The 20,102-nt window shown below is 56.7% G+C and overlaps 1 protein-coding gene across 1 annotated transcript in view; it reads right to left on the reverse strand.

Moving 5' to 3' along the window:
* CNNM4 (cyclin and CBS domain divalent metal cation transport mediator 4) overlaps positions 1–15,491 on the reverse strand; it is a 35,166-nt gene extending 19,675 nt beyond the window's left edge. The window contains exon 1 of the mRNA XM_029073280.2: positions 14,183–15,491. Coding sequence (XP_028929113.1) covers positions 14,183–15,419 — 1,237 coding nt within the window. The 5' untranslated portion in view covers positions 15,420–15,491. The remainder of the gene's footprint in view (positions 1–14,182) is intronic.
* Positions 15,492–20,102: the final 4,611 nt, after the last annotated feature.

A 20,102-nucleotide genomic window follows, 5' to 3' on the forward strand; every position in this document is an offset into this window, starting at 1 on the left:
TTGACACATAAAAAGCACTTAACAAATGCCATAATTATTATTAGTAATAGCAGGAGCATTATTAGTACCGCTAGTGATAATAATAATAATTTCCCCCGACCTCTACCGACCGCCCCACCGGCCCTCCCCCAGTAGTCCAAGGAAAGGATTACAGGGGCTAACTCCGCCACGCCTATTAATAGCCGTGACCTCAGCCAGGAGGAGGCAGTCAGGGAGAAGCTAGGAGGCAGCGATGACGGCATGAAAGCACTAAGACTCCCGGGAAAGGAACGAGAAAGCTAGCGTTCTTCTGTATTTCGGGACTATCGATCTCGGGCGAGGCAGGAAATGAGGAGAAAGGACACAGAATCGCCCAGGCACCACCTTCTCTGCTGTTCCTCTTCTCTTCAGCTCCCTGACTAATCTCCCTCCCGTTCCTCTCCGCTTCATCCCTCCGGAGAAGTGGGGGGCCAGTCAGTTTCCTTGTTCCGGGACTGCTGGTGTTCCAAAATCAGGCCCCAGTCACTGCTGCTACCTCTCGTAATTGGGGATGAGGGGAAGAATAGAGCCCCAACAGCCCGAGAGGGCAGCAAGGTTGGGAACTGGGTTCCCAAACGGGAACCGGCCCCCATCGCTTTGCTGAGGTTCCTACAACCCGCCTTCTCTCCGGGGCCGGACCCTTCTTGCCCAATTCCCAGGTGTGGAAGACTCCCAACCTGAGGAGGAAGTCCAGGACTGAGCAGTGGGAGCCATCTGGGACAAGAGAAGAAGCGAGGGGACTCAGAGCTCGGCCCTGACGTGGAATACTTGGGGAGCGGCCCCTCCAATACCGCGCCCCCCATCTCCTGGACTGTCACCGCCAGTCAGGAGCAGCGCGGACGGGGCGGCAGGAAGCAAAGCCAGACAGGGGAAGGACCGGGGGGTTCGGCGCCCGGAGCCACGCCGATGCCGGACGGACGCCAGACAGACGTCAGAAACGTGGCCTTATCGCCCGAGCGGTCCAACTCCCGCGGAGGCGACAGTAAGACGAGAGGGCAGGGCAGACCGTGGCACTCTCCGGACAGAGTGGGAGAGGAGAGGAGGATTGTGGTAGAAGAGGAGAGGAGGAAGCTTTGGAGGGAGCGGGGCAGGGAGGCGGGTGGGGCCTGTGGCGATCCAGAATGCTGTAGGGAAAGGCTTGATAAACCAGGGAAACCCAGGGCCTCTGAAGGAAAAGAGAACCGCTGGATGCGCTCCAAGAAAAGGCAGAGAGCCTTAAATAATTTGGGAGAGCCCCAGGCCCGTTGAAAAGGCGAGGGCAGGAGAGAACTCCCAGCCTCAACGAATCCTGGGAACCATGGGGTTCTCCCTCCAGGAATCTCCATAACTCGAGCGACCGCATCTCTGAGAACAACGGCCCTCGTTGTAGCCGTCTCGGAAGGGGAGAAGACTGACTCTGCAGCGGGCAACTGCGTGGTGGCTGAAATCCAGCCAAGGCCCGTGGTTCCGCAGCAGCCCGCCCAACCTCTCGCCTTTTCTCTTTTAACCTGTAAATAAACCCTCCGGTGACAGGGAGACCAAAACCACAGCCCTGCTGTGGAGAGACAAACACTGGAGAGACAAACACCATCGACGCTGCTCCGGAGGGAGAGAGACCTGGCCGGGGCCCCTTCCCGAAGGGCCAGAGCGACTACCGGCACCCAGCTCCACAGACCGCCGCGGTCCAGCGGGCCACCCGGAAGGCCCGGAGACACTGCCGAGGGCCTGGAGGGGCCGGAGGGGGCCCGTGGGACTGGGCCAGGAAAGCAACCATAAGCATCTGACTCTGAGACAGAAAGGACAAACTAACAGGATCCCTTCTCCTCCCCTCTTGGATGTAGCCGGCTCCCCTGAGGGGCTACTGTGACCTGGGTCTCCTCACCGATCGGGGTATCTAAGCTGCTTGCCCCTAGTCAGGAAAACCAGAAAAGAAAACCTACTACAGGGGAGCCGGGCTGGGCTAACTCCAGAAGCCTGTGGTGCTTCCTTTAAAAATAAAACTGCGGACTTGTAGGCATTTTGGGTTTTTTTCCCACCAGTTATCTCGTTTTGCCCTCTCATCTCTGGGAGGCAGGGAGAGGGAAGTATCATTATTCCCATTTTACAGAAGAGGAAACTGAGGCACCGAGCGCTTACGAGATCTGCCAGCGTAACGGAGCAGGCCACGGGCCGAACTGGGATTAGAAATCTGGTCTCCTGACCGGGGCTCCCGCCCGGAGCCACACTGCCCCTCTCCCGCGGCTCCTAGCGGGAATCCAGGCTTCCGAGCTCCGAGCCGGCCCGTAGGCGGGACTGCGGGCCTCCCCCGGGGGCCGGACTCTGGCCCTGAAGTGAAGTCACCGAGGTCTCGGTCCCGGGGCTCTCAAACTCCAGTAACTGCCTGGGACCCAACTCGGCTTCCTCATCTGTAAAATGGGAAATGTAACCATGAGCTGTGGTGGGGGGGGGGGCCTGGGCGGGGAGAGGGGAAACGGAGGGGGGGAGGGGGAGATGGGCAGCGCACACAGCCGCAGACCATTAGGGCTGACTCAGAAAGGGGATAAAAATAGAGGCGGGAGGGTGGAGTGATAGCGGCCTGGGGCTAAGTGAGAGTTCCTCTGCTATGAGGTAGGTTGGGGATTTTAATACGGGATGTGGGAGAGAAGAGAAAGACCGTGGTAGAAGAGGAGAGCGGTGACTTGCTTGAAATTCTGCCCACCACCTGTCCTGCTGAGTTACTGTACATAAAGGACTGGGAGAGAGCTTCGCTTTGACCTCTGGAAGCTGTTTATTTTATCATTCTAAAATCTTCAGGTCATGCTCTCTCATAAAACAAGCTGCATAAACAAACACTGCTCGGTCCTACCTCTGGGACAGGCCGTTAGGAGGAGAGGTGGGCGGTCTCAGAGCAGGTATGAACATATATCATGGGTTCGAATCCCGGCTCTGCCATTTGTCAGCTGCGAGAGTGTGGGCGAGTCACTTAACTTCTCTGTGCCTCAGTGACCTCATCTGTAAAATGGGGATTAACTGTGAGCCTCACGTGGGACAACCTGATGACCCTGTATCCACCCCAGCGCTTAGAACAGCGCTCTGCACATAGTAAGCGCTTAACAAATACCAACATTACTATTATCCCTGTACTCTCCCATTTCCCCATCTGTATTACGCTTTAAATGCCCTCCTCCCCCTCTAGCCTGTGAGCTCTTTGCGGGCAGGGATACTGTCTACCAGCTCTAACGTACCGTACTCTCTCGAGCACTTAGTCCGGCGTTCCGCACACGGGAGACGCTCAATAAATGCCACCGATCGATCGACCGACTGAAGCACCCAGGTGACTCTCCTGTATAGGGCTAGGGAAAGGACGATCATCATCTTCATCATCAGTGGTATTTACTGAACGCTTACTATGTGCAGAGTACCGTACTAAGCGCTTGGGAGAGTACAGAGTCGGTAGACACACTCCCTGCCCACAGTGAGATGCTCCATCGACACGTCTTGAATACCTCAAGGGATATAAAGCTCATCCAACCCTCTGGGTCTTTTGCTTTTTTTTTTTTTAACAGCTCGTTCAGATCGCATAATCTGCGGGACTCAATTCCCCAGGGTCAGGAGGGGGAGACCGACGGAGAGAGAAAAAGAGAGACGGTTGGGATTACGTGTTCTGGGATCCCCGCCCTCCCCGTTGCTCTGTATCTTTCTCCTCCATTAGCTGTCCTGGCTCCTGGCCGCATCTTGGCCTACAATCAGAAGGGCCAGGAGGCAGCTGGCTCCGGGCTAGCTCCGGGCTTCCAGGAGAATCCGGAAACCAGTTCTGCCTGTACGACCGGCCCAAAATCACAGCAAAACTGGCCCCGCAGCACAGGAGTGATTCTGCCGGGAGACGGAGGGAGACGCTGAGGCGAAGGGATCCGGCGGACGGACGTTCGAACCCCCGGATACACGGGAGGGCCGGATGGGAGCCTAACCACCCCTGGGGCTTGTTTTCCTGCCCAGGAGACACACCCGGAGGTGTGGCTAGCCCTCGGTCTCTGAGAAGCAAAGAGCTCTCCTGTTATTCTCTTCTCTCCCACAATCCTGAGGTGGCGAGAGACCAGGATGAGATCTCTGACGAAGAAGGGAAACGAAAGAGCGGAAGTGAAAGAACGAAATCCTCTGCCCGCGGCCCGAGTAAATCCGCGGCGGAGGCCGACAAGACCTGGCGGGCCTCTGGCTTGCGGCTGGATCCGTGCTCTCCCAGGGTGGGGGCCTCGTGGGTTACTGGAGAGCCGAACGGTAGCCTGGGGACCCAGGATCCCGAACCCCGTCACCCCCAAGGGGCGGGAAACCCGGGAGGAAAGGGAGAGGGAGGCTCTCCGCCTCCATATTTGGAATCGCATTCGTTTCCCAAGTTTAACGCTGATTCCTGGGGACCGCCCCCATGAAGTAGCAGTTCGTGGGAAAAGGCACCGAGGATTCACTAAGTTTAGCAACACGGAAAGTTCCTCCCCACCCAAGTTGGCCGCCGCCAGAGCGCAGGTTGAGGCTCCGTGGGCCACCGTCTTCGGGATTCCTGCCGAGCCTTGAAAAAAATGGCATTCTCTGAGGCTCTAACGTAGAGGAGGTGGCCGATTCTTGCCCAGGATGTCAACTGAGGCGGGAGATGGGACCGACCCGGTCGGCCGTCTGAAGAGGAAGCCAGGGAATCTTATACCTGGGAGAGATGGCTGAAAATGTTATTTTCTAAAAGACCTGGAAACGGCTTCAGGAGAACCCTTCAAACCTCCTGCTCCCCCAAAAAACACTGCTCGATCTATTCTGCAAGAAGAACTCTAGACTGCAAGCTCCTTGTGGGCAGAGAATGTGTCTACCAACTCTGTCGTAGTGTACTCTACCACAAGCTTAGTACGCTGAGAAACGGTGTGGCCGAGTGGATGGAGCACGGGCCCGGGAGTCAAAAGGACCTGGGTTCTGATCCTGGCTTCGCCACCTGTCTTCTATGTGACCTTGGGCAAATCACTTAACTGCTCTGGGCCTCAGTTGCCTCATCTGTAAAACGGGGATGAAGACGGTGATCCCCATGCGGGACATGGACTGCGACCAACCTGTTCGGCTTTTATCAACCCCAGCGTCTGCCACACAGTAAGCACTGAACAAATACCATTTTTAAAAAGCACTCGACAAACACCATCGATTGACTGACGGCTGAGTGTCGGACGTTCCTAGTGAGCCGGCGGGGAATTGTGAATTTCCCTGTGGTCGAGACCTCTATTGAACGGAGGGGAAACAATGGAAGAATCGGAGGGCAAGGTCTCAACGCACACAGGAAGCAAAACGGAAGTCGGAAGGGACGCGGATGAGACGAGTGCAGAAGGGTGTTATAACTCTGTTTACTCTCCCAAGCGCATAGTACAGTGTTCCGCACACAGAAGGCGCTAAATAAAGACGGCTCATCGATTGGTGGAAAATCAGGTGCTGGCAGAGGCAAGATCCCAACCGCTCAGCCCCAGGCTGTCGACAAGTCCTCCGGGCCCCTCGGACGCACCCAGAAAACAGGATGGCATCTCGGAGGACTGGGCTAAGAAAGGAGCGGCCATTCTTTGACTGAAAACGAAAGATGGGCTCCGGATGCACATAAGGATAAAGGGAATTAACCCTAGTGGTGATAAAGACTGCTAACAACGTTGGGAAGAAAGCCGGAGATATCAGAAGGGACCACCTGGGACCTCTGAAAAATCAGTCGTCTGGGGAATGCGCTCTGCACGTAGTAAGCGCTCAGTAAATACTATTGACTGAATGCCTTCGCAAAAGGAGTTGGGACTGGGCCCCAGTTCTCAACTCCTTCAGACACAGACAAGAGTCACAGAATGATAGAGTCATCACCCAAGACACTCTTAAGGAAAATCACTCATTATCCCTTGGGGTTATACAATCAGTGCTTGCGAGATCTGGGCCCAGCGAGTTCACAGACCCTTGGCAGCCCTCTAGACCGTAAGCTTATTGTGGGCAGGGGACGCATCGGCCGTGTTGTTATACTGTGCTCTCCCAAGGGATCAGCAGAGTGTTCTGCACACAGTAGGCGTTCTGCCCTGACCATAAACTCCAGGTGACTCTTTCCAGTGCACGTGCGGGGTCGGGAATCATGCTGGGCCTCAGACATCTACACACGGTCTTTCGTCCAGGAATGACATTCTGAGAGTCCCATAGGTTCTCTTCCCACAAGAGGACCAGACCTGAGTTCATTTGGTTGCTAAAGAAAGCAGCGGGGAAGTGATGCGGCCTCAAGGAAAGAGCCCGGACCTGGGAGTCAGAGGACCTGGGTTCTAACCCTGGCTCCACCGCTGTCTGCCGTGGGATCTTGGACAAGTCACTTAACTTCTCTATGCCTCAGTTACCTCACTTGTTAAATGGGGGTTGAACCCTCCTCCCTCAGACAAGCCCCACGTGGGACAGGGACGGTGTCCGGCTTGATCATCGGGTACACCCACCCCACTGCTTACAACAGCACCGGGCCGAAAAAGAAGGATTCTTCCGAAGGGGGGGGGGGGGGTCAGGGGACTCCTAAATGACCGCGGAAAGAAAGACAAGCCGTTCTGCCCTCAGCGAAGCCGCCAGCAGTTTCAGACTGCGGGCTTTTCCACTGAGATGTCGTTTTCTGGCTCCGGGGAGGAAGCAAACCCCCGGCTCTAGGCCAGCGGGCCAGGAAACATTGCTCCACTCAGAAACGAATCTGTGGCGAGTCCCTCGGGCCGAGCGGGGGCCACCTCCTCCCACAGATCATTCACCTCCGAGCAACTTCAAGGCCAAATTCCTAGTCGATTGACCTAGAACAGCAGGGAAACTGTGTGCAAGCTGCACTGGAGAATGACAGCTGAGGAAAGGAATGAAAGGAACAGGATCAAAGGGGCAGAGAAGTCCGTAAAATTAACAGGAAAATCCAGGGGAATTTATTTACATCTCCTCCAAGAGGCCTTCCCTGACTAAGCCCTCGTTTCTTCTCCGCCCTCTCCCTTCTGTGTCACCCGTGCCCTTCCATTTGCACCCTCCTTCGGCCCCACGGTCCTCATGGGCCTATCTGTAATTTATTTGTTTATATTAGTGCCTTCTCCCCCTCCAGACTGCAAGCTCCTTGTGGGCGGGGAACTCTGTTACACTGTACTCTCAACTCTGTATCAACTGTTACAGTGTACTCTCCCAAGCACTCAGCATAGTGCTCTGCGCACAGTAAGTGCTCAGTAAACAGGACGGATTGACTGCCAGTCACGGCGGTATTCCCAGGTGGCCTTTTCACATTCTTGGAGTGGTAGAAGTCTGAATCAGAGAGGAATTATTTACTTGTCCCCATTTCGCGGAAAGGAGGACTCGGACCAGAGCGTATCTAAAACCGGCCCAAAGGTCACAAAGCTAGCCAAGGACAAGCCTGAGTGGACAACCCTTCGGCTTCAACTTTGCATCCCACCCTCGCTCGGTGGTTATGGCGATGGGTGGAGTGATAAGATGGGCTAAAGGTGAGGTGGGGGGGAGGGTTCGCCCGTGTGTGTGTGTTTGTGTGTGTGTAGGGAGGGGAGGAGGAATGTCATGGAAGGTACTGAGGCAGTTGATAAAAGCAGGAATGTGAGTCTGAAAAGGAAACTTTTAAGACTTTGGTCCTCCACCCAGACCTGAAAGTTACATTCTATCAGAGCGGAAGGATGAAGGAGGATAACGACTGCAGGGGTAAAATCCAAATGCGAGCTAGAACAGGTCTGGTGAAGGGTTTGGCTTTCAAATTCTGGGTTCTAGGATTTGAGGCCAAAGCTCAAACCGCTTCAGCCACAGGAACAGTGAAACCGTTTCAAAAAGCAAAAAACGGGACCCCAAAATCTAGGTTCAGCCTCATCGGGTGAAGAAAGAAACCGAGACAGAGAGAGCGAGAGAGAGCGAGGCGGAGGGTCCTTCCCGGCCCAGAGCAGATCACTCCCCAAACCAACCCTTGGCCGACAGAGTTTTTAAGAAGCTGGACTCGACACCACACGCTACCCAGCTTCATCATCCGTCCGTCCGGCCGGCCGGCCACTCCTCCCACTTGGTTTCCTGGTGAGTGCGCACGAGTGCGTTCATTAACCACGGGAATTACCGAAGCCTCGTAAACTCAACTTGCCCGCTTTATAGCTGGAGAAACTGAGGCACATGGGAAGCAACTGGCCAGAAGCCAGCCAGAGATTAGGAGCTGGGCCAGGAATGTATCCGCCTAACCCCTCGCCCTAACCGCGACTGCAAATTATCTCCAGAGTTTTCCTGGTCTCCCGCCGATGGCTGGATAGTGGGTACAAAAGCCACCCGGGAGGCCTTCTGGCTCCTCGGATCCCTAGCCCGTCGGACCACCGGGAGGATTCCCTCCCGACCCTGCCGTACGGCTCTCTCTCCCCCGCGCCTCCCCCCTTCCACACAGAGCTGTACGGCGGTTCCTTTTCCGGCCACCCAGGTGGCCACTAAAGACTTGCTGAAGTCACCTGGGAAGAAAGTTCCCGCTCAGAACTGAAAAGGAAGGCTTCCACACCAACGTACGCCAGGGATTCTGTGAGAAAACAGTTTCGACTCCGGTTCTGAATCCAAGGTGGGGGATGAGAACTTAGATGGGTTGGGAGAGAGGAATACGCCTTAGGGAGTAAACCTGTAAGCTCCTCTAGGCCGTAAGCTCACGGTGGGCCTCCGTTATATTGTTCCATTAAGTGCTTAGTACAGTGCTCTGCACACAGTGAGCACTCAATCAATCAATCAATCAATGGTATATACTGAGCACTTACTGAGTGCACAGCTCTGTACTGAAGCGCTTGGGAGGGTACGACCTAACGGAGCCTGTAGAAACGTTCCCTGCCCACGATAAGCTTACAGTCTAGAGGGCAATAAATACGACTGACTGGTAGGGAGAGCCCAGAAGTGGGAGAGCAGACTGGCTTTATGACCGCGGCTTCCGTTTCCCAACTGGCTGGTGTGACGCCCAGAACGTCTCAGTCGATAGATCGATCGATCAACGGCCGGCAGGCACTCGGCTGAGCTTCCGGTGCCAGCCGGAGATTTCTCCCCACTTCAACCGAACTGGGCCCGAGAGAGTCCCCCCTCCTATTCTAGCCCCTAGGCACCGAGGAGGGGAAAAGGTTGGGGACTGGGTCACCCTCAACTCCGTCTCCCCACCCGGAAGCCACGAGAGCAACAACGGCTACAGAGAGTTTTCTGGGAAATGCCCGCGAACCCAAACGTGACAAATACTTGGGCTGGGGGCTCCGAGAGGACCCAACTGCTCCCCGCCACACCTTAAAGACTTTAAATTCAACAAGAGGCTATCTGGAGGGGCAACGTGGAGGTGGGGGACGGACTTCTATCAGTCAATCCACGGTATTTATCGACCGCTTAATGCGCGGGGAGAAACGTGCTACGCGCTTCGGAGGGGACACTGCAACAGAGTTGGCAGAGGCGATCCAGGCCCACAGAGGGCTTACAGTCTACAGGGGGAGAGAGACATAAATTAGGGGTGGTGGAAATGGCCGAGTTCTACAGAGGGGAGGGGATCGGCCGAGAGGGGCTTGGGGGCGGCAGGCTTCGAAGAGCTAACAAGTTAGAAGGACGCAATTTGGAAGCTTCACTGTCCCAATCACGCTTGCTGAGTTAGCTCTTTCTCAGCTCCATTTGGGAGCGCTCGGGCCGTCAGCGACGAGGTACCAGGCATTCCACCTGGTTGACCCCTAGCTCAGGGACCAGTTGCCAAAACAGAACCGAAATCTGGCCGGCTTCCTCGGCCACAGCTTCGGGGAGAGACGGTGCGGGACCCAAATGCCGATCCCCCTGCCACCTCGGGCCCCATCTCGAGGGGATCTGGCGAGCGTCCGCTGTGCTCAGGGCACTGGGTTGTGTGCGTGGAGAGTCAAAAACACCGACCTGGCCCTCCAGGAGTTTACGGTCTAACGGTGGGGAGGGGCAGGGGAAAGGAGCTGACAGGAGCGGGCCGTTCACTGGTGAAAACAAGAAGAGCCGAGAATATGCCTGACCGCGAGAGTGGAGGAACACAAGTGCTCCGGACAGTAATAATAATAATAATGTTGGTATTTGTTAAGCGCTTACTATGTGCCGAGCACTGTTCTAAGCGCTGGGGTAGACACAGGGGAATCAGGTTGTCCCACGTGGGGCTCACAGTCTTAATCCCCATTTTACAGATGAGGTAACTGAGGCACAGAGAAGTTAAGTGACTTGCCCAAAGTCACACAGCTGACAAGTGGCCGAGCCGGGATTCGAACCCATGAACTCTGACTCCAAAACCCGTGCTCTTTCCACTGAGCCATGCTGCTTCTCGGACAGCTGTCCGAGAGATGCAACCGGACAAGGCGGATTCATCGGGGAATGTCTCCAATAAGAGATGGAATTCCACTAGACTGTAAGCTTCTTGCAGGCAGTACGCGCTCAATAAATATGCCGGATTGATTGAGGAGGGAGGGAGGGCTTTGAGGGTGGGAACCTTTCTTTCCCCAAGCCCTTCTCTCCTCAGTTTTCACTCACTCCCCTGAGTCGTTACCACTTCTAGGTCAATCACTCCCGAATCTCTCTCGCTAGCCTGACCTCTCTCACCTACGCTGCGATCTGCAGTTCCCTACGCAGACGTCCCAACTGTCTAAAATGGAGCTCTTTACCCCAAATCCAGTTCTCCACCTAATTCTCCCATCCCAGTTGTCGGCACCACCACCCTCCGTCTCCAAAAGTCCCCAACCCTGGCATCATCCTCGACTCCTCCCTCTTGCAACTCTTACCTTCGACCCATCGCTACTAAAAGCTGTTGATTCTTCTTCCACCGCACTTCCCGGACCCGCCCCTCCCTCTCCATCCCGCCTTTAGACTGTCAGCTTGTTGTGAGCCGGGAATGTGTCTGCCAACTCTGCTGTCTTCCCCCAAGGGCTTAGTAGAGCGCTCTGCGCAGAGTAAGTACTCGATCGATATCAGTGACGACGAGCCAAACAGCCACCCCCTGGGTCCGGGTGCTCGGCGCAGCCCGTCGAGATTACCGCCGCTGTCTCCTCACCGGTCTCCTTGCCTCCCGTCTCCCCTCTCCCATCCACGCTTCACTCTGCAAACCGGTTCATTTTCTAAAACAACCTGCACGTGTCCCCTCTGTTCCTCAAAAACCTTCAATGTTACTCGGTCCTCACCAAGGATCAGCAGAGACTGGCTTTAAAACCCTCCATTCTCTCTCCTCTCACCACACCCCAGCTTGCACTCTTCATTCCTTTTGAGGTAACCCACTCACTGTACTTCATTCCCGTCTCCTCCGCCTCTATCCCCACACCCTTCCCCCTGCCCGGAACTCCCTTCCCCTTAAAATCCATCTAGACCGCAGCTCTTCCCATCTTTGGAAATCCCGGTTCCTTCGGCTGTGTGACCTCGGGCGAGTCGCTTCACTTCTCTGTGCTTCAGTTACCTCATCTGTAAAATAGGGACTGAAACCGTGCGCCCCACGTGGGACGGGGGCGGTGTCCAATCGAATTTGCTTGTATCCACCCCAGTGCTCACTACAGTGCCTGGCACATATTATTATTATTATTATTATTATTATTATTATTAATACCTGCTCGATAAATGCTCCTGATTGGTGGAGAGCTGTGCTTAGGCGATGTGCAGTGAGGGTGGAGGTGTTCTAGGTATGCGACAGGACATTAGCAACGGGGGGGGGGGGGTGGGGAGAAGAGTCAAGAAGGAAGAGCAGTGATAAGGTTGGAAGGAATGAGGAGTACGAGCTGGGGTGTGGTGGGAGAAGAGAGCCGATAAGCGGGAGAGCCGTTGTGTTGGTGACAACAGTCAGGAGTTTCTGCTTGAAGTGAAGAGTATCGGGTAAACACGAGCAGTTTTTGAGAAGCCGAAGGCCACGTGACGAACGTCGGCGAGAACGACTTGGGCAGGCGACCGAAGTACGAACGGGAGAGGGAAAAGGTCGGAGGCGGGGAGACCGGTGAGGAGGCCGATAAAGTAGCTGGGATCCGTTGAAGGCCTGAACCAGGGTGGTGGGCACCGGGATGGAGAGTCAGGCGTGGGCCGGGGAAACGTCGCAGAGGAAACACCGGCAGGATGGAGCTCATCTCCTCACACCACTCAACCCGCACACTCCACGCCTCCACAGAGCAACCTACTCTCCGAACTTCAATCTCACCTCCCCGGCCACAGACCCCTCGCGCGTGTCCCCTCTCGGATCTGCAACTCCCCGCCCCTCCCCATCTTCAAAACCCTCCTCAACTCACACCACCTCCAAGAGGTCTTCCCAGACTCAACTCTTTATTTTCCCTATCCATCCTCCCCTCTGCGACAGCCAAGTACCCTAGAAGCACTTGGACACTCACACCGGTCCCACGGTACTGATGGGCATATTAAGAGAGGCAGCATGGCCTAGTGGAAAGAGCACGGGCCTGGGAGTCAGAGGACCTGGGTTCTAATCCCGGCCTCACCCCTGACCGGCTGTGTGACCTCGGGCAAGTCACAATTCCTCGGTTCCTTCACCCGCAAAACGGGGATTCAATACCTGTTCTCCCTCCTGCTTGAAGGAACTGAATGAAGCCCCACGGGGACCCCGACGATCTTGTATTCACCCCGGCGCTTAATACGGTGTTTGGACCACAGTAAGCACTGAACCACCACCGCAATTATCATTATCGTGCTCCGGCAATACTAACAATAATGGTGGTATTTGTCAAGTGCTTACCATACTATATATACTAAGCACAGTCACTGTCCCACACGGGGCTCTTCAGTCTCCATCCCCACTGGACAGATGAGGTAACCGAGGCACAGAGAAGTGAAGCGACTTTCCCAAGGTCACACGGCAGACCAGTGGCGGAGCAGGGGTCAGAAGTCCCAGGCCCAGGCTCTGTCCACTACGCCATGCCGCCTCTCGCTATTTCTCCTAACCCTAACCTTTTTGAGCGTCCGCCTCCCGTTGGAGATTGTAAGATCCTTGTAGGCGGGGAATGCGTCTACTCACTCGGCCCCAAGCGCTCAGGGACAGTGTCCTACGCACAGCACGCGCTCAGGAAACGCCACTGGTGGACCGAGCGCGGGATTTGAGAAGAAAGAGGACTGGCGTCGTTAACCGGGAAAGAGTCCCGTCTCATACCGGCCGACCCGGAGGTGCCGGCGGGACGTACCGGCGGCGAGACCGCGGAGACGGGAGGAAAGGCAGAACCGGGGGAGAGGCGAAAGCCCGGGGGCAGGTCTGGGAGCCGTCCGCACGTGGCCGGAGGCCGAGATACGGCAGAGGGAGAAGAGCGGCCGGGGTAACGGGCCTAGGGTCGCCTCTCTCCCTTGGCGTCGGCCGGGCTCATCTGCGCCCCGGGGTCGCCCGGCGAGCCGACCGAGCTACGGTCACTGTAGGCGGAGGGGTCGTTCTAGTTACCGGTGGTCCCGGAGTCTCCCAGGCGGAGATAACCCGCCCCGACCCCGGGCTCTGGCCCGGCCGAGTGAAAGCGACCACCGGGGGAAGCCGGACCCGGGTAACGCCTCTCCGCCCCTCCCGGGGCCCGCCAGCTCTGTTTCCGGGGAGTCTCCGGCCCAGATTTACCTTCCGCTCCCGCCGATCCCCGTTCCGGCCCTTAGCTTTCGATTTCGCAAGCGCCGCGCCCCGGCTCGGCTCCGCTACAGACAGACAGACGGCTCACTGCGTCCCAAGTGGCTTCCGGCTAGGGTTCGGAGGTCAGCCCAAGCCCGGGGCCTCCTGACGGCCGTGATTTCGACCGCCCGGTCCTCAGCCGGGGAAGGGGGCCGACGCCTCCGCGCCGGGAGGAGGGGCGCCGCGATGCTGAGGCGGGACGACCCCACCCCGTCGCCGCCCGTCCGGCTCCCTCGGCGCCTCCGAACTCTCTGCCCCGGAGTGGCTTCGCTCGCTCCGTTAAGTGGCTCACCCGCAGCCGGTCGGCACGAGCGCCCTCGCCCCACCGGGAGACGAACTCGGGTGGAGAACGGGGAGGAGGCCGGGGGGCGGGGGCGCGGATCTCCTCCCGACCGTCCGACATCGGCGGGGCCGTCCCGGGGCCTCGACGTCGGGGGCCCCGGAGGGAGCCGAGGGGAGGACCGCGCGCCCCGCCGACCCCGGGAAGGCCGAGCGACGGGGCCGGCCGGGTCCCGCGCTCCCCCCCCCGGGGGGCTCTCCCCGGGGGCCGGGGGCCGGGGGCCGGGGGGCGGGGGGGGGGGCGGGGGCGGGGGCGGGGGCGGTCCCTACCCTTCTTGAACTCCTCCAGCATGGCGTCCAGCTTGGTGTCGTGGAAGACGAAGTGGACGGGGCGGTTGTAGAAGCGGGTGACGGTCTTGAGGGCGGTGCAGTCGTCCGGGTCGACGAAGGCCAGGTCCTTGACGTAGAGGATGTCCACGATGTTGCCGCGATCCTCCTCGTGGACGGGGATGCGCGTGTAGCCGCTCTCCATGATCTCCGACATGGTGTTGAAGTCGAGCACGGCGTCGCTGCCGACGGTGAAGCAGTCGTGCAGCGGCGTCATGACGTCCTCCACCGTCTTGGTCCGCAGCTCCAGGGCCCCCTGGATCATGTTGAGCTCCTCCTTCACCAGGTCGTTGTAGGGCTCCGTCACCTTGAGCATCTCCACCAGCTTCTCCCGGTTGTAGACGGTGCCGATCTCCTGGCCCAGGACGCAGTCCAGCAGCTTGCTGACGGGGAAGCTGACGGGGAAGGTGACCAGCATGAAGAACCTGGTGAGGCCCACGGTGTTGGCGCCGACGGCCAGGCCGTGGCGCGAGCACAGGGCCTGCGGCACGATCTCCCCGAAGATGACGATGCCCACGGTGGAGGAGACGACGGCGGCGGGGCCGGAGCCCACCAGCCCGTCCAGCAGGGTGGTGAGGGAGGCGTTGACCAGCACGTTGCCCAGCAGCAGCGAGCACAGCAGGTAGTTGCCCTGGCGGCGGATGGGCTCGATGCGGCGGGCGTAGCGCCGCTCCTTCTCGCCGCCGCAGTTCTGCACGATGCGCAGCTCCATGGGGTCCAGGGCCATGAGCCCCAGGTTGAGGCCCGAGAAGATGCCCGACAGGCCCAGCAGGGCGGCCACCAGCAGGCCCCGCACCCACAGGGGCAGCAGCCGCCCGTCGGCCTCCACCACGCGGATCAGGGAGTCGTCGCCGCCCTGGGCCCGCCAGGGCAGGCCGGGGGCCGGCCGGGTGCACAGCCCGTACAGCTTCTCCTTCTGGCTCTTGCGCAGCGGCTCGGCCCGCACGGTCAGCAGGGCGGCGGTGGCCCCGCGGCTGACGTCGGCCAGGCCGGTCACCCGCAGGTCGTCGCTGGGCCGGGCGCAGCCGGCGGCGGGCTCGGCGAACGCCAGGAGGCTCGGGGTGGCGGGGCCCAGCCCCAGCCCGTACAGCCGCAGCTGCAGCTCGCTGCCCTCCGTCACCTGGATGATGCCGTCGTCGCTCGGCCGGCAGCGCCCGCGGCTGCCGCCCAGCGGCCTCATGCCCACGATCAGGGTCTCGTTGGCGCGCCCGTCGGCCCCGCTCGCCCCGGCCGCCCCCGCCAGCAGCAGCGCCAGCAGCAGCGCCGGCGGCAGCCCCGGCGGCAGCCCCCCGCCCCGGCCCCGCCCGCCGGCCCCGCCGCGTCGCTCGCCATGGCCCGCTCGGCCGCCCGCCGCCGCCGCCCCGCCGCCCCGCCGCCGCCGCCGCGCCAACTGCCCGGGCCCGGCCTCTGACGTCAGGACCCCCGCCGGATCCGGCTCCGGACCCGCCCCCTTCGTTTGCGTGGCTCCGCCCACCCGGCCTCGGTCGGGATGGCGGCCGTGCCTCGTCGCCCCGCCCCCTCGTTTGCATGGCCCCGCCCACCCCGGCGGACTGACGACGGGCCCCTGGACTCTCCGCCCCCTTCGTTTGCATGTCCCCGCCCACCCCCGGCGGACTGACGGCGGGCCCCTGGACTCTCCGCCCCCTTCGTTTGCATGTCCCCGCCCACCCCCGGCGGACTGACGACGGGCCCCTGGACTCTCCGCCCCCTTCATTTGCATGGCTCCGCCCCCTCGCCGGGCGGGGTCTCGCCTTCCCTCCCGCCCCCGTTTAAGGGGGCGTCGCTCGGGCTTTTAAGGTGGAACCGGAGGGAGGGCGGTTGGAAGCGGGAGCGGCCGGGCCCTGCGAGAGTCCCAAGGCTCTGGGTTCTAGGATCGCCTGCCGTGGCGCCTTGGCCGAGACTCGCTTCACTTTTCTCTCACCTCCTCGGCTGAGGCCCCGGGGGACAGGGACGGCCCGACCTCATCAGCTTCTCTCTACCCCGGCCCTTAGGAGGCTCAGTGGAAAGAGCCCGGGCTTGGGAGTCCGAGGTCATGGGTTCGAATCCCGCCTCTGCCACTTGTCAGCTGGGGGCGAGTCACTTCACTGCTCTGTGCCTCAGTGACCACATCTGGCCAATGGGGATGAGGAAGGGGAGCCCCACGTGGGACAACCTGCTGACCCTGCGTCTACCCCAGCGCTTAGACCAGTGCTCTGCACAGAGGAAGCGCTTAACAAATACCAACATCCTTATTCTTATTATTCATCTCCGTTTTACAGATGAGGGAGCCGTGGCCAGGAGATTCATTATTGTTATTATTATCCACCGCCGTTTTACGGATGAGGGAGCTGCGGCCAGGAGAATAATAATTATCATTATTCATCCCCATTTTACAGATGAGGGAGCTGCGGCCAGGAGAATGACGATAATAATAATAATGTTGGTAGCTGTTAAGCGCTTCCTCTGTGCGGAGCACTGCTCTAAGCGCTGGGGGGGATACAGGGACATCAGGTTGTCCCACGTGCGGCTCCCAGTCTTCATCCCCGTGTGGCGGTTGAGGTCCCTGAGGCCCAGAGAAGTGAAGCGACTGGCCCGCGGTCACCCAGCTGACAAGGTGGGATTCGAACCCCTGACCTGGGACTCCCCGGCCCGGGCTCTTTCCACCGAGCCACGCCGCTTCTCTGTCCAGGGCCCGGCCTCCGCTGCCTGGCACGGAAAAACAGGCACCAGGACGAAAAGGGGAGGAGGGAGAGGCTGGAGCTCTCTGCGGCCTCTCCCCTCTGCTGACAACTTCCCCCTTCTCATCTGTTCGGTCCCGCCTGTTTCCCTTTCCTTTGCTCCTTTTTAGCACCGCCCCTCACCCCGCCCCCAGGCCCTCTCTGTTTTACTTCGCGGGGTTTTTCTTCTCTGTCCTCCTCGCGGAAAACAATTCAGCCCCCATCAAGTCATTCAGTAGTGTTTATTGAGCGCTTCCTCTGTGCAGAGCACTGTACTGAGCGCTTGGAAGAGACCTACATTAGTATAATTTTGCAATGGTATTTATTGCAGTGGGCTCAGTGGAAAGACCACGGGCTTTGGAGTCAGAGGTCGTGAGTTCGAATCCCGCCTCGGCCACTTGTCAGCTGTGTGACTGTGGGCAAGTCACTTCACTTCTCTGGGCCTCGGTTACCTCATCTGTAAAATGGGGATTAAGACTGTGAGCCTCACGTGGGACGACCTGATTCCCCTGTGTCTACCCCAGCGCTTAGAACAGTGCTCGGCACAGAGGAAGCGCTTAACAAATACCAACATTATTATTATTATTATTATTATTATTGTGGGCAGGGACATGGCTCCGTGGAAAGAGCCCGGGCTTGGGAGTCAGAGGTCATGGGTTCGTATCCCAGCTCTGCCACTTGTCAGCTGTGCGACTGTGGGCGAGTCACTTCACTTCTCTGGGCCTCAGTGACCGCATTTGTAAAATGGGGATTAACTGTGAGCCTCACGAGGGACAACCTGATTCCCCTGTATCTCCCCCAGCGCTTAGCCCAGTGCTCCGCACACAGTAAGCGCTGAACACATACCAATATTATTATTATTCATTCATTCAATAGTATTTATTGAGCGCTTACTGTGTGCGGAGCACTGGGCTAAGCGCTTGGAATGGACATACATTAGTATAGTTTTGCGATGGTATTAGTCATTCATTCATTCATTCAATAGTATTTATTGATTGCTTACTATGTGCAGAGCACTGGACTAAGCGCTTGGAATGGACATACATTAATATAATTTTGCAATGGTATTAGTCATTCATTCATTCATTCATTCATTTAATAGTATTTATTGAGCGCTTACTATGTGCAGAGCACTGGACTAAGCGCTTGGAATGGACATACATTAGTTTAATTTTGCGATGGTATTCATTCATTCATTCCATAGCATTTATTGAGCGCTTACTATGTGCAGAGCACTGGACTAAGCGCTTGGAATGGACATACATTAGTACAATTTTGCAATGTTATTAGTCATTCATTCATTCATTCATTTAATAGTATTTATTGAGCGCTTACTATGTGCAGAGCACTGGACTAAGCGCTTGGAATGGACATACATTAGTATAATTTTGCAATGGTATTAGTCATTCATTCATTCATTCATTTAATAGTATTTATTGAGCGCTTACTATGTGCAGAGCACTGGACTAAGCGCTTGGAATGGACATACATTAGTACAATTTTGCAATGTTATTAGTCATTCATTCATTCATTCATTTAATAGTATTTATTGAGCGCTTACTATGTGCAGAGCACTGGACTAAGCGCTTGGAATGGACATACATTAGTATAATTTTGCAATGGTATTAGTCATTCATTCATTCATTCATTCAATAGTATTTATTGAGCGCTTACTATGTGCAGAGCACTGGACTAAGCGCTTGGAATGGACATACATGAGTATAATTTTGCGATGGTATTCATTCATTCATTCAATAGTATTTATTCAGCGCTTATTATGTGCAGAGCACTGGACTAAGCGCTTGGAATGGACAAATCGGTAACGGATAGAGACAGTCCCTGTCCTTTGAGCGCCTACGACGTGGCAAGCGCAGTGCTGAGCACTGGAGGACACGCTAGTTCTTCGGGCCATATAGCCATTCATTCATTCAATAGTATTTATTCATTCATTCAATAGTATTTATTGAGCACTTACTAATTCTATTTATTTGCTGTTGTTTTAATGAGATGTTCATCCCCTTGATTCTATTTAGTGCGATTGTTCTTGTCTGTCCGTCTCCCCCGATTGGACTGTGAACCGGTCAAAGGGCAGGGACTGTCTCTATCTGTTACCCGTTTGTACATCCGAAGCGCTTAGTCCGGTGCTCTGCGCATAGAAAGCGCTCCATAAATACTCTTGAATGAATACTAAGCGCTCAGCACGGTGCTCTGCGCATAGTAAGCGCTCCACAAATACTCTTGAATGAATACTAAGCGCTCAGTACGGTGCTCTGCGCATAGTAAGCGCTCCACAAATACTCTTGAATGAATACTAAGCGCTCAGTACGGTGCTCTGCGCATAGTAAGCGCTCCACAAATACTCTTGAATGAATACTAAGCGCTCAGTACGGTGCTCTGCGCATAGTAAGCGCTCCACAAATACTCTTGAATGAATACTAAGCGCTCAGTACGGTGCTCTGCGCATAGTAAGCGCTCCACAAATACTCTTGAATGAATACTAAGCGCTCTGTACGGTGCTCTGCGCATAGTAAGCGCTCAACAAATACTATTGAATGAATACTAAGCGCTTAGTACGGTGCTCTGCGCATTGTAAGGGCTCAATAAATACTACTGAATGAATACTAAGCGCTTAGTCCAGGGCTCTGTGCGTAGTAAGTGCTCAATAAAAACAATTGAATGAATACTAAGCGCTCAGTCCGGTGCTCTGCGCCTAGTAAGCGCTCAATAAATACTACTGAATGAATCCTAAGCGCTCAGTCCGGTGCTCTGCGCGTAGTAAGCGCTCAATAAATACTACTGAATGAATCCTAAGCGCTCAGTCCGGTGCTCTGCGCGTAGTAAGCGCTCAATAAATACTACTGAATGAATCCTAAGCGGTTAGTCCGGTGCTCTGCGCCTAGTAAGCGCTCAATAAATACTACCGAAGGAATACTAAGCGCTTGGAATGTACAAATGGGCAACAGATACAGTCCCTGCCCATTGACGGGCTCACAGTCTAATCGGGGGAGACGGACGGACAAAAACAGTAGCAATAAATAGAATCAAGGGGATGAACGTCTCATTAACAAAATAAATAGGGTAATAAAATATATACAATTGAGCGGACGAGCACAGTGCTGAGGGGAGGGGAAGGGAGAGGAGGAGGAGCGGAGGGAAAGGGGGGAAAA

Source organism: Ornithorhynchus anatinus, chromosome 10, assembly GCF_004115215.2.
Source record: "Ornithorhynchus anatinus isolate Pmale09 chromosome 10, mOrnAna1.pri.v4, whole genome shotgun sequence".
In the NCBI taxonomy this organism is placed as follows: Eukaryota; Metazoa; Chordata; class Mammalia; order Monotremata; family Ornithorhynchidae; genus Ornithorhynchus; species Ornithorhynchus anatinus.